The 13,709-nt window shown below is 65.0% G+C and overlaps 1 protein-coding gene across 2 annotated transcripts in view; it reads left to right on the top strand.

The window, feature by feature from the left end:
* Window positions 1-13,709, top strand: part of GALNS (galactosamine (N-acetyl)-6-sulfatase) — a 25,143-nt gene extending 11,434 nt beyond the window's left edge. The window contains exons 9-14 of one of the 2 annotated variants that reach the window (XM_042917922.1): window positions 661-764; window positions 3,813-3,949; window positions 4,620-4,722; window positions 8,790-8,911; window positions 10,604-10,721; window positions 12,889-13,709. In XM_042917922.1, the coding sequence (XP_042773856.1) occupies window positions 661-764; window positions 3,813-3,949; window positions 4,620-4,722; window positions 8,790-8,911; window positions 10,604-10,721; window positions 12,889-12,975 (671 nt within the window). In that variant the 3' untranslated portion in view covers window positions 12,976-13,709. The other variant, XM_042917921.1, reaches the window with a different exon arrangement.

The following is a 13,709-nucleotide window of genomic DNA, read 5'->3' as shown; positions in this document are numbered from 1 at the left end:
CGGGGTGGGGTTCGGGTCCGGCGTAGGAGCAAGCCCCAGGGGTTACTGCCCCATTTTACTTTCCCGCATCTCAGGGGGGACCAGGGTTGAGGGAGCCCCGGGCAGCTCGTGCTGGCAGCCGCGGTCCTCCACGTGTCCTGCTGGGGACCTTCCTTTGTGCTCTGGGGCTGGCCGGCCGCTGACGCTTCCCACAGGTGCAGTTCAGGGGCCACCTGCTCAGAGGGGGACTTCTCAGATGAACCCCCCACGGGACTCGGGGTGGTGCGTCTTAACTAGACCCCAGCCCCACACACAGGGGTGCTAAGAAGCCCCACGCCTGGCAGGTGACCGTAAACCCCAGTAACCTGCTCTCGGGGAACACGTTTCGTGGCCCTTGGTCACAACACTGCTCACGTTCCGAATCTGAGCGGTCGCTCAGCACCGGGGACACGGTGTTCCGCTTTGAGGCGTTCTGACCTCGAACTTGAGCTGTGAAGTCTGCGCCGGTCCCGTGTGGAGGTGCCTGCGTGTTTCGGCAGCATCGCCCCGAGGGGCCGGGAGGATGGGGGGAGGGGGTGGGCCGTGGCAGGGAGACGCCGCCTGAAGGCGAGCGCCCAGCAGGCCGTGTGCCACCCTGGGGACCCGGGGAGGCGTCTGATGGGCGGCCCCCTGTCTCCCCAGGTGGTAGCAACGGCCCTTTCCTGTGCGGGAAGCAGACCACGTTTGAAGGTGGGGTGAGGGAGCCTGCGATCGCGTGGTGGCCCGGGCGGATCCCTGCCGGCCAGGTGAGTCAGAGCGGCCACCCCCCAGGCCTCCGCGGCGGCGAGACTCCCGGCGCCTCCCAAGGCTGAGGTGGCTGGAGGAGGGCGAGCGGGGCGGGCGGCGGCGGCTGCCGTCGGCAAACGTGGCCGGCCTGAGTTACACCGAGCGAAGCAGACTTTATCAGAGCCTTAGCGTGCTAACGGGTGTCGCACACACCTGGAGGGCTCAGGGCACGCCGAGTTTCTAAGACCCACACCTGGCCGCGGAAGCTTCTCCCCAGAGCGTGTCTCCCGGGCCACTGGTTCCGCGGGCCCTCCGAGAGACGGCAGCCGCTGGGCGGTGTGTGCGGCGTGCAAGGGCAGACCGCAGCCTGGTGGCCTGGCCCCTCGTGGCCGGGCCGGTGTGCATCCTGCCGTCCCCGCTGGCAGCCTCTTCTCCTCGGAGCACCCGCTCCGTTCCTCCTTCAGCTGAGAACCACGCGCAGCGCCCTCTGTCCCTGGGCGTTTCAGTTCAGACTCCTGTCCCCGGGGGCGTCCAGGCTGACCTGTGAAAACACGCACGTCCCCGTGTCTTACCTGGCCTTCCTCCTCTTTTGACGAGCCCCAGCGCTGGTTTTGGGTCCGCCCTCACAGCAACACCACGAGGCCTCCCGTGACACCTGTGGCTTCTGTCACACCTGCCAGGCTTAGTGGCCTACACGACAGCCTCGTCCCTCGGGCGGGGGGTCGGGAGACCAGCACGGGCCTCACGGGCCGGCATCGGTGTCACGGGCCCCGTTTCCTTCTGGAGGCTCCCGGGAGGACCCGTTTCCTCAACTTTCCTGGCTTCTAGAGGCATCCACGGCCCCTCCCTCCGTCGCCCAAGCCAGCAATGGCCCGGCGAGTGTCCCCTCGTCACGTTGACTCTGGCCCTCCCGCCCCCGTCCACCGTTAGGACCCTGTGGTGACACTGGCCTTCCCTGGAGGTCCAAGGTCAGCCCCTGTTTTCAGGTCGGCTGCTTGGCAGCCTTGGTTCCCCTCTGCCCCGTAAGGAAGCGTGTTCACGGGATCTGGGGATTGGGGTGTGGACGTGGTGGGGGGTGAGTGGTGTCCTGCCTGTTCTCATCACCACCACTGCCACCGTCGTCACCATCGCCGTCATCGTTACTGTCACCGTCCTCCTCCTCATCACCACCCCTCCCGTGCCACACGTTAGCACACTGTGGCCGAGAAGAGGAAGTCACTTGTCAGGATCTCCCAGCTAGGAGGTGGCAGAACTGGGAGCAGACCCCTGGTGTGGGGCACAAAGCCCACCCTCCGTGGCTCCCCACAGCCACTCCTCTCGGGGACAGTGTCCACGGGGATCCCTGCCCAAGGGGAGGCTCCAGCCTTTGGGATCACCCTCCACCCCTCGCGTGCCTGGCTTCTCACCCGTCTGGGCCCTGCTCCCCGGAGGAGAGTGTACCTAACAGAGCCGTGTGGCCCTCCCTGCACTGGCCCGTGGCACGTGTTGGAATTGAAGCGGACAGCTTGCGGTGACGCCCTGTCGTTTGTGCCCGCGGTTGCAGCTACTCGGCCCCCCTTTCGCATCGGGTAGCACGACTTGACGAGTTACAGCCTTTTTTTCCGGAGTGAAGTCTCGGGAGTGCTGGGAGAAGCGTCCGTGACTTCCTGCCACGTGCCCGCAACAGACCTTCTGCGTTTTCTCAAAGACGTTCTGTGCACGTTGAGAGTTTCTGTTTTTCAAAAGAGCTTCTCTGTGTGCTCCCGGCTCTCCCGTGCTCCTAAGGACGTCAGACACCCCGTCTTTCCCATCGTGCCACCCGCACGGCACCCTCTTCCCCGTTTTCCGCAGACGGTTAAGGTATCTGGGGTTCTTTCTTTTCCTTTGTTGTGTCCTAAAAGAAGCGGCCAAGGAGAGAAGCCACGGGAACGAGATAAGGCCGGTGGCCCTCTCCTCCCTTCTGCAGGGAGGCTCACAGGCCTCGCACCAAACCTTCACAGCTCGCACCCAACGCTGACCGTCCTGCTCCCCCCGCACTGGGCAGCGGCACCAGGGACGCGAGCAGCCGCGGGCTGTGTGCTCAGTTTCCACACGGAGTTGCTCGTGGCAATGTCACGTGATAGCCCTGAGGTGACAGTCCCCCGGGGCGCGGGAGGCGGTGGCTAAAGTCCCGCCAACAGCGTGTGCACGGGGGATGCCTGCCTCGCCAGACCTGCCAGCAGACCCCCCGGGTCTCCCCACGGACCCAGCCGTCACCCCCAGATTGGGCTTGAGGAGAGCGGGGGCCACCGATGGGAAAGCCCCGGGAGACTCCAGAAGAGGCAGAGCCACGTCCGTGGAGACCAGCAGGCGCCCCGATTCTGAGGACGCACCTCTCCTCGGGCCCGTCCTGCTGCTTGTGTGGAGTTAGACCGTTCGTTCAGGGCCAGCGTAGTCTCTGCAAGAAAGGTTGCTGTCCCGTCCGCTCGCCCTCCCGTCAGCCCTGGCCAGGCGCCCTCCTCCCTGCTGCTCTGGGCCTCGGGGGTCTCTTTTCCACTTGTGCTCAGACCTGATCTGGGAAGTTCCCAGTGGTTCAGTGTTGAGATAACGGTGACGGCCTCGAGAGGGCAGACGGCGCCCTGCTGGACCTGCTGGCCTCTCCCCAGACCGTCTTTTCGCTTCTGTCTGGTTCTCGTTCGTAGCCGCTGCAGCTGTGAGGGCTCGGGATGGGCCTGGAACAGGGCCTTGGCCCGCTCCAGGGTCACGTGGGCCAGCTTGAGCCCCCGTTGGGGCCTAATCTCCCAAAGCCACTCTCCCAACGAGAGGGCTCCTCCCTCCTTTGCAGGGTCCCGAGGGGCGAGAGTGTGGCAGCCACGCGTGAACCCGCCCGACCCCCAAGGACGTGAGGGGTTCCGGGAGGGGCTGAAAAGGCGGGACCCGCGGCGAGGTGCTGGGCCGGGGCATGTGGCCGTGCGAGTGCGCACCAGGCGTGGAAGGCCGCTGTCTGCGTGCGTGCTCCGTAGGGTTGTGACCGCGTGCCCCTTGCTGCCCCTGGCGCCGTCTGGTCGGGGCAGGGCATCCTGAGCACGCCTGTGCCACGTCCCTTTCAGGTGAGCCACCAGCTGGGCAGCCTCATGGACCTCTTCACCACCGGCCTGTCCCTCGCAGGCCTGGCACCGCCCAGCGACAGGGCGATCGACGGCCTGGACCTCCTCCCTGCCGTGCTGCGGGGCCGGCTGACAGACAGGTGGGTTCCAGCCGGGCGCTGCCCCCCAGCTCCAGGTTCCGCACAAAGCAGGACTCCGTGCCTCACTGGCTCTCGGCAGAGGGAGGATGTGAGGGCACCGGTGGGACTTGCTGTCTGGTGGACGGGACGCGTCCTGGCGCGGGAGCCCCGGTCCTCCTGAGACCGTTCCTAGCACCCAGGGTGCCGGGGCGTTTTCCACGTCGGCTCTCGGGGCGGAGGGCCCTCGTTCCTGCCTGTGATGGCTGGCACTTGTGCCTCAGGCTGTGGGAGGGAGGAGAGACTGTTCTCCCCAAGTCTCCGGGCACCCGGACCCCTGGAGCCCGGTCCCGTCCTGCGCCCCACGTCTGTCGGGTCCTTCGTGTCCAGGCTCAGCTTCTCTGCAACGCGACACTGGCCCTAGAGCTCGCGTCTTGCTGGGGAGGGGCCACCAGACGTCCTGGTCCCGGCAGGCTGTCTGCCCCAAGACGAGGGCCAGAGTCTCTCCCAGGGCCCGGAACCGAGGTGGCCGACCTTGGGGGCTCACCCCCAGCAGCCTTGTGGACCTGCTCCCCCGTGTGCCCGGTTTGAGCTCAGCACGGTGGTTTCTGTAAAATTTCGATATAACTGCACACCTCCAAGTTTCTCGTGTCACCCGACCTCCTGTCCCCACCCCACCCCCCTTGCCAAACAGGCCGATATTCTATTACCGTGGCGACACGCTGATGGCGGTCACCCTCGGCCAGTACAAGGCCCACTTCTGGACCTGGACCAATTCCTGGGAGGAGTTCGGACAGGTAAGGGGGCTTAGGGCGGCCGTGGGCTCCGCTTTCCACACCACCTCGTCCTGGGAGGACACCTCGGGACCAAGCGGGCCGGCTGCTGGCCGGCCCCAGAGGCCTCGCCGTGGGCCCACCGTTAGCAGGGCTGGCGGTGACATGGCATGGCAATAAGGACAGCTCCTCGGGAGCCCGGACTCCCCTCCTTGGCCACCCTACCCTCTCTGAGGCCTCCCAGAGCCCGGGGGAAAGAGTCCTCAGAACGGGCTAAGTAAGCCTCGGGTCGGAGGGCTCGGACCCAGGTGAACCGCGTTGCCTTCCCCCGGCACCCCCGGCACTTCCCGTCTTGTCCCCTCCCCCCGCCTGTCCAGGTGCTCGCTGGCCCCCCTGAACGGGCCGCCGTAGCGTCTGTGTCCCCACGTCTGCCCCGACGGCGTGCGGGCGGCTGCCTGGTCCTGCCCCTCCTGGGCCTCAGCCCCCACCTCTTCCAGGCACTCAGGGTGCTGCCCCCGCCCCCCGGAGCGTCTGGATCCCAGGCACAAGAACGGCTTTCCTTTTGGAAGGAAAAGGGCACGAGTTAGCGACACACCCGAATACGAGGGCGCTGTGTGCAAGTCAGGGCGCGGTTGCGGGCGTAAGGGCTCTGGTGCCCGGCTGATGAGGCACATGGCCGTGGCTGTGGGGCCACCGCGCGCAGCCAGACAGCCAGAGCCCAGGACGGCGTGTGCCTCCTCCCGGGTGGCCCGGGGCCTGGCCAAAGTCCCCGACTGGCCTTCAGAAGCGAGGATCGGCACCAGGTGAGCTCAGCTGGACTGAGCGAGCCAGGGCTTCTCTTCTGGACTCTGACCCCGGGGGTGAGCCCAGAGGAGTGTCCTCGGGCCTCCAGACTCACTGTGGTAGCAGAACGCTGTTGGCACAGGGCATAACAGAGCCCCGTCCCTTGGCTCCTGGTTTTAGCACCAGCTCCCCCAGCACGGGATCTCAGCACTGAGCCATTCAGCTCTCCCAGCTTGTGGCCGCCTCTCACCTCCTCTCCATTCGTCCAGGGTCCCTGCCCCTACTCTCCCTGCCCCCAGCCGAGCCCCTGACACCCTCCCCCGCCGTCAGGCAGGGCTGTGTGTGGTTCACCCCTTAGCTGCTCAGAGTCTCAAAGGCCACAGGAGCACCCGAAGACCCAGAGCCTGGCCACGCGGGGACCTTCGGGGTTAGCTGTGTGCTCTAGCTTCTCCCTGCCCCCACCCCCGTGGCACACGTTGGCTTCCCAGGGCTTTCTAGGGCCCTGTTGCCGGTTGCTGGAGAGTCCAGGCTGTCCGGGAAACTGCCCCTCGGGCCTCCCTGTGGCTCCCTCCCTGGCCCTGCAGGCTCGGGGCACCTCTCGGGGCAGGATCCAGTCCGCTCTGGCCCAAGTGAGACACATTCCAGCTCCCGCCCAGGCCCAAACCCAGAAGGGCCGGGAGCTTCTTTCAGAAAGGGTGTTGGAAAAGTCCAGAGGTCCTACAGGCAGAGCAGCCTGTGTGGCCTGTCCTGATTTGACCCCATTTACGGCGGGGTCAAAAGTGTCAGGAGAGGCCGCTTTGGCATAACCGGGTGGGGGCCCGCCCTGCTGCTGGTGAGTCACACGCCCCTCCCCCCGTCCACAGTGCTCTAAGGGTTTTTGTGGAAGCTCCCCGGTTGGTTTGGTTTGCACGGCTTCATGTTCTTGGGAGACCAGGCACACAAAATTCTCTTCCCCCACCCCCCGTGCTACACAGGGTAGCGGCAGTGGGTTCACCCATCGGGGCTGCCCGCACGGCTGTTCTGATGGCCCTTGTCCCCGCAGGGGTCAGTGTGGCCCAGGGAGCGTGTGAGGGTGGAAAGGGCCCAAGAGGAAGGGGCCCCCTGCCGCCACCGGCTGCCCTCCCCGCTCCCCCCAGCACCAGGGGGACTTCAGCGGCCCACGCGGTGGGACAGCTTTGTTCAGAGGCCACGTGCCCGCCCTGCTGGGGCCGCACAGCCAGGCCTGGGCTCCCAGCCCGAGGGAGAGAGAGGCCTGCAGGTCTGTGGTCCCTGGGTTTGGGGGTCACGTGCATCCACCTTACTGGCTTCCCGGCTGTACGCCCAGTCCTGGGGCTCGTGGCAGGCTTCGGGGGAGAAGGGTGGAGGTCTAGAGGCTGGGCAGGGAGGGGGGCGGGGAGGAGAGGGAGAGGTGGGGAGCATCTTCCTAGTGCCAGACCAGGTGCCACTGTCCCTACAAGTGTGTGACCTCCCCAGCATAGAGGTTGGCTGAGGCCCTGGGAAGAGCTGTGTGCAGGGAGGGCGCGTGTGTGCACGTGACCTTCTGCACTTGCGGACTGCATCGCACACGGCTAGCCGAAGTGCACGGTTCCAAAGGGCAGGCCTGTAGAGGAGTGCGCCCTGCTCCCCGCTCTGTGCGCTGCGCTGGGCTCTGAGGAGGGGAGGGGCCCCCGGCTGCAGTGCCCCAAGGGCAAGGCCTCCCTCACAGAACAACTGTCACGAGAGAGATCCTATACTAATTAACGGGATCTTAATTAAATAGCTTCTTTGATTTGCATCCAAATGGTAAATGGTGTTCTGTCTGGACTCGGTGCTTCCCCCACAGCTGCCCTGCATTTTCGTGCTGAGGGTGGCGGATTCTCCCGTGGTTAAATCCGTGTCTGTTCCCCGTCACTGTCCCAGAATCCAGAAGGCCAAGGAGCCACCCGCTCTGGAACCCACTTGGGTATCCGTGGATCTGTAATCGGTTGCCCTCGGCAACTTAGATTGCCCTTCCCTTGCCAGCCACTGACTCAGGAGTCAGCTCGGTGCAGATGAGTGGAATTTCACGGGCTCCTGGCCTCTCTGCTTTATTGAAAAGCAGAGTGTTAAGTGCTCCAACGACAGCTGCCTGTTCCGGACACGGGCTCCGAGTGCGTGCCCGTCCACCGCGCTGGCGCCTGCAGAAAGCCTTCCGGCGGCTCACGGTTGAGAAGCGAGCTCACGTGTCTGTCCCCCAGCCCCTGGTTGTGGAGTTAGCGTGCACAGGTCATGGCCACGTCACGGCCACCTCTCCAGACCCTGTAAAACCGGTCCTGTGTTGGCCGAAGACCCGTGTCCAGCTACCTGCAGGACCCTGAGGTCACCAGTGCGTCGGGACGGTACAGCCGACCTTTCCCGTCCCCAAGTCCAGGAGTCCCGAGAGGCAGCCCGTAAGCCTTGGGGACAGAGCTGCAGACTGGGCCGCAGCTTCTCGGGGGGGCCCCAGGGCCATCCCAGGACGTGGACAGACTCCCATCACCCCGTGACATCCCCTTTCAGATGCACGTCAGAAGCTGCCCCTGAGAAGGAGCCGTGGGGGCAGAGGTGGCCGAGGGAGGGTGTGGGGCCGGGCCCGTCTGGGGGGCCGTGGGCCACACGCCTGAGCTTTGACATACGCTGGCGGCTTTTTCGGGTGTGCTCGCACGTGTCTGCTGTGGTCTGTTTCAGTCCCTGCCTGTCACCTGGGCATCTGGGCCGCCACGGGCCTTATGAGCGTTTCCTCCTGGCTTCTCCTGACGCTGACGAGGCAAAGGAGTCTTCAGGGTGCTGAGTGCCGGGTGCTGTGTCTGCCAGGCAGACAGGGTGGGGGAGCTTTGCCCCGGGAATCCGTGCCAGTCAAGATAAGAGCCGGGCTAAAGTATTTTGTGTGTTTTTTTAAGTGATAACGCTTTATTTTTTTTTAAGATTTTGTTTTTTAACTAATCTCTAGACCCAACATGGGGCTCAGACTCACAACCCCAATTTCAAGAGTCTCATGTGCTACCAGTTGAGCCAGGCAGGAGCCCCTAAAGAGATTCACCTCCCGCCAAAAACGGGCCTGATTGCTCAGCGGCCCTGAGGCCCAGCGTCGGTGGTGGAAAGGTGCCCCTACAGGACGGCCACCCTCCCGCGTGCTCGTCCCCTCGGCACCCCCTCGTGGAGCGTCCCGGGGTGCGGCACGCGGGTCACGGCTGCTGCCGGAACGGGATGGACCGGCCGGCCTTGCCGAGCTCGCGGCCACTGCCTTCCGGGCCCCCAGCGCGCGTGCAGGCACAAAAAGCAGTCCCCGCCCTCCCCGCCTCTCGTTTCAGGGCGTTGATTTCTGCCCCGGACAGAACGTGTCAGGAGTCACCACCCACACGCAGGAGGAGCACACGAAGCTGCCCCTGATTTTCCACCTGGGACGAGACCCGGGGGAGAGGTACCCCCTCAGGTGAGCCAGGGGCGGAGGCCTTCGGGCTGCCGGGGCCCCGGGCCGGCAGGTGTAGGCACTGACCAGCGGGCCGCGCGCTCTGAGCTCTGCTCTCCCCCCGTGCTCCCATCCCCCTGCTGTCTGGCTCCCGCCCCCACGGTCCGCGTGGCCCCGTGACGGGACCCCTAACCCGAGCTGCCTTTGGGATGGCAACAGTGGGGGGTCGGGGGCCCGGGCACGGGCAGCGCCGGCCCGGGAAGATCCACCCCGGGGCCCCTTCACCCTCCGGGCCAGGACCGCCCTCCTCCCAGTGAGACTCCAGGATGAGACGCTTCTTGGGACCTTGGTCCGGCTTAGAGATCTGGGATCACGGGAAGGAAACAGATAGGGCGTGGGTGAAACCACGTGCCCCACGTCTACCTGCGGCAGAACCTCCTGCGTGGTCTTATTGGCAAGAGGGACTCTATAGAGGTGATCGTGGTGAGGGTCAAAACGAGACCACCCTGGATTAGGATGGCCCTAAATCCAGGGAGAGTATCCCTGGGAGACAGAACAGGGGACACGGACACGGGAGAGGCCACGTGGAGATGAAAGCAGAGGTGAGGGAATATGGCCACAGCCAAGGGACACCCGGAGCCCCCGGGAGCTGGACGAGGCAGGAAGGGCCCTCCCCTGGAGCCTCCGAGGGGGCACGTCCCGCCTGTATCTCAGCCTCCAGCCCCCAGAACTGGGAGGGAAGAGATTTCTGTCGTCAAGCCCCCTTCCGCGGCCACCGGCTACTGTAGCTCCAGGACACTCACTGGTGGGAGCTGGGAGCCCCTCACGGCTGCCACACGCCAGGGAGGTCGGGAGCCCAGGGCCGTGTGCAGGTGGGGTCGAGGATCAGGCTCATCCGGGGGGAGGCTCGGAGCAAGCAGTCTGAGCCCCACTCCTGACCCCGGAAGTAACTTCAGAGCCAAGACGCAGCAGGACCACGGGAGCAGGTGGCGGGGCCCAGCGTCCGGAAGAGCCGCCCCCCCCACCTCTGCTCCGCCTGCAGCGGCCTTGACCGGCTCCCGGTCACCCGGAAGTTACGTGCGTCAGTGTGCACCATCCCCTCAGGCCCTTGTGCCCGTGCTCCCGACAAGGAGACCCAGACCCAGGGTGGGACACAGTTCTGGGAAGAAGAGCCTGGAGCCACCGCCCGGCCCAGAAGGGCTCACGGGCAGACTGAGGGGCCTCCCGGGCTTCCCGCGTGCGCTGGCACCACGGTGCCGAGTAACCTGACCAGTGAGCCTGCCGAACGTGGTTTAAGCCGATCCTTCTCAGTGCGTTTGGCCAGAATCACGGAGACCTGCTTTGAAAAGCTTGCGGGTCTGCCCCCAGTACACGGATCTGGGCCAAAGGGACCAGGAAGGTGGGGAAGGTGCCAGGAGCCTGCTAGATCTGGGTCTGCTCGGAGGTGCCAGTGACCCTGGCGGTGCCCTCGGTGGTGCCGGCCAAGGCTCGGGCCCGGCGGAGTGGGGCAGGAGTCCTGGCTGCTGTACTGTCACCTGGCTGTGCCTGCAGCCTCGTTTGTAGGGAAGGTTCCCCGAGGTGCACGCCTGCCGCGGGCCAGTGGCTCCAGCAGGGACGGCTCCTTCAGTCCCCAGGCCCGTTCCTGGCCTGCTTGGGTGGCCTGCCCCGGCCTGCCCGGGCCTCCCTGCTTCTGTGACCTGGCGCTCTCCCCTCCAGCTTTGCCAGCACAGAGTACCTGGATGCGCTTCGCGGGATCACCCCGGTCGTCCAGCAGCACCAGAAGGCCTTGGTCCCCGGACAGCCTCAGCTCAACGTGTGCAACCAGGCGGTCATGGTAAGGGGCTGGCAGGCCACGGGCTGCCGGTGCCGGGGGTGTCCCGAGGGCCCCGTGAGGTCTGCACCCCCCAGGGCATCGCCGTCCTCCCCCCCCCCCCCCCCCCCCCCCCCCCCCACGGAGCCGTCTGGGGCCGCCGTGGGTTCCAGCAGCCGGGCGATCCCTGGGAGACGTGGCAGGACTCCGGCAGACCGCACGTCTCCAGAGGCTGCCAGAGCCCCCCTGTGGCTCCCGCTCGGGCCTCACAGGTGTGACTGTTGTGCACGACAGAGACGCCAGACTCGTGTGGGGCAGGGACATGCCGGGCTGATGACCTGGAGGTCCTGTCGGGGACAGACCTTGGCTCCCGTGGGACCCGCCTGCAAGTCCTGTCCCTGTGACGGAACGTGTCTGTGCACGCCCTGCTCCACAGAGATGGGCGATTCAAGTGTCCCGGTGTCGGCAGCACCCCGAAACCCACAGAGCACCATCGGGATGGCTTAGCCTGGCTTCCCAGGCTGTCAGCTCCTCCTCCCAAGCACCCCATTCCCCAGACCTACCACGTGATTTTGAGGAAGCTGTGGCCTGGAGCCCAGCAGGGTTGGGGGAGTCAAAGTGCAGGGTGGGGCCGACAGTGACAAAGCATGCCGACCTTTCCTGGCGGCGAGAATGATCATAGTGCGGACAAGGCTGCCTCATCAGCCGGGGTCAGTGCAGGGGTGGTTTTGTCGCTGTTGTCCCCATCTGGGGCTGTGTGTCCTGAGGCTCCCCAAGGAAAGACACTCGGGGCAGGAGCCAGCAGGGCCGCCTCCTTCCCTCGAGGGCGCCAGGGGCTGTCCGGCTTCTGAAGTCATAGCAGTGGGGCAGGAATGTCCCCGTCTCAGGACCACCACGGAGCCTTGGGTCCCAGGAGCCTGAGAGCCCCCCTCATGCCCCGCCCACGGAGGAGCCACGGTGCCCACTCCAAGCCCCAGCTTTAATCTTTCTGTGTAAGACAGCTGCCCCCACCCGCGACATGCTGTCCACTGGGGAATGCTGTGCGGACGCACACTGGGTCTTAGGGTGGCAGCGTCCTTTCCCACCGCCTGGGGGTGGAGGGACCTGGCTGGGGCACTGTCGCAGCTGGCTGCCTCTGCACTGGGGGTGAGGGCGACCCTCTCAGCCCCACACACCTCACAAGTGAACCGAAGACAGACTGGAGCAGTGTGCAGTGGCCCCCAGACTCCCAAGGGAGCACTGCCCCTGGAACACTGCACGGATCTACACGCCTGTGCAAAGCCCTCGGCCCTCGCCACACCCTGGGCGGAGGGGAGGTCCTGCCTTCTGCCCTCAACCCCCAGCTCAGCCCTGCCTCCACTCTGTCAGGCCAGTGGGGACGAAGATTCGATGTGGTGTCCTCTGACAAGATCAGTCCTGTGCAGTCTATCACAGCCCTTGAGTAGAGCCTGCTGTCCTGGTACACATGAGACACCAAGGTGCCTTTAAGAATCGTGGGTGCTGGCTCCTCCTGGCACCCCAGACTGGCAGTCTGCACCCAGATTTTCCATTCTGCACACCCTGTCGCTTTGCTCGGCCTCAAAGGTTGAGAAGAGCTGCTTTCTCCAAAGCTTGCCCTGTCCTGGTGGCTGGCCGCACCCTGCATGGGCAACCAGGGGCCATGTGATGCCATCTGGGGCAGGAGGGGACTTCCCCGGGGTTCTCCCTGCCATCGAATCTCTGATTCAGTAACACCCTCTGGGGCCCCCTCTCAGAAGAGTGCCCCCAGCATGATTCTGAGTCTCCCTACCAAGGCACAGAAGCACCCCATGGGCAGTGGGAGGACACAGGAAAACAAGGGAGCCTCCCTCTCTGGCGGGTGTCTCTTGCTGGAGAACTATGGCCATAAAGAGAAAGTCTGGACGTGAATATGCATGGCCAAGTTGCCACATTGAATCGTTGTGCTGAGACAGGCCAGCTCTTCCCCAGGTGACGGCTTTCTGTAGAGAACCTTAAGGCTGTAAGGAGTCTCCTCTGTTAGCCCTTCCTGAAATGTGGCGCTACGGCGGGGACAGGTGGCAACCTGGCCTGTGGCCGCCCATACCCTGGGCCTGAGGCCAAGGAGGAGATGGGGCAGGGCAGGAGTCGGGACACTACTGAGCCTAGAAGTGTTAAGAATAACTCAATGTTCTCTCTTAATTCTCCTTGCCAGAATTGGGCGCCCCCAGGCTGTGAAAAGTTAGGGAAGTGCCTGACACCCCCGGAGTCCATCCCGGAGAAGTGCTTCTGGCCCCACTAGCACCTGCTCGTGTTCCAGCCAGGCCTGGGCTCTCCTACTGGCCCTGCAAATGCCCGCGGGGAGGAAGGCTCTGGCCTCAGGGCTCCTGAGCTGGAAGAGCCCCAACTGTTCTCTGCCCTGCCCGCGCCAGACAGACATTACCTGCAGGTGACAGCAGGACCTGCACGTGCCCGCAGTCTCCCAGCCCTCCTCCTGGCCCACCCCAGCTTGCCACGGCAGCCCACAGCCTCGGCCCAGCCCCAAAGCCGAATGCGCTCGCTCAGGGCCCTGCCTCCATCCCGGGATCCAAAAGGCGGAGCTGTCCCCTCCCATGTGTGAGTCCCACTGTCAAAGTTGGCCATGCCCTTCCTGCTTGAGCCCCTGGCACCATCCTACTAGGAGGGAGTTGTGAATGTGGAAGGGGGTTTGGCAGCAGCCAGGGAAGGCCTCCCTGGTCCGGTGAGGACAGAGGGATGCTAGCACCTTCGTTTTAACACCTACCTTAGGGATGCTGTCCTGGTGCCCTGCATGGCGAGCGGGTGCCTGCCTTCCAGCCACCCGTTACCTGCTGTGGCACGGTGCGGAGAGACAGCGAGCGGGTGTGGACGCCAAGCTTGCCCGCCCGGAAGGCGTGTGGAGCCGCCTTCTAGTGGGGTTTTCACGTCTCTGCCGTTGTATGCCAGAGCTGTACCGTTCTAAGACTTGGGAAATGATGGTGAAAAGTTCTAGAATAAAGTTAACAGGCCTTTTTCCTT

Source organism: Panthera leo, chromosome E2 (assembly GCF_018350215.1).
Source record: "Panthera leo isolate Ple1 chromosome E2, P.leo_Ple1_pat1.1, whole genome shotgun sequence".
Taxonomy (NCBI): Eukaryota; Metazoa; Chordata; class Mammalia; order Carnivora; family Felidae; genus Panthera; species Panthera leo.
Note: the sequence above shows the minus strand (reverse complement) of the source record. Positions and strands in the feature narration are given on the sequence as shown.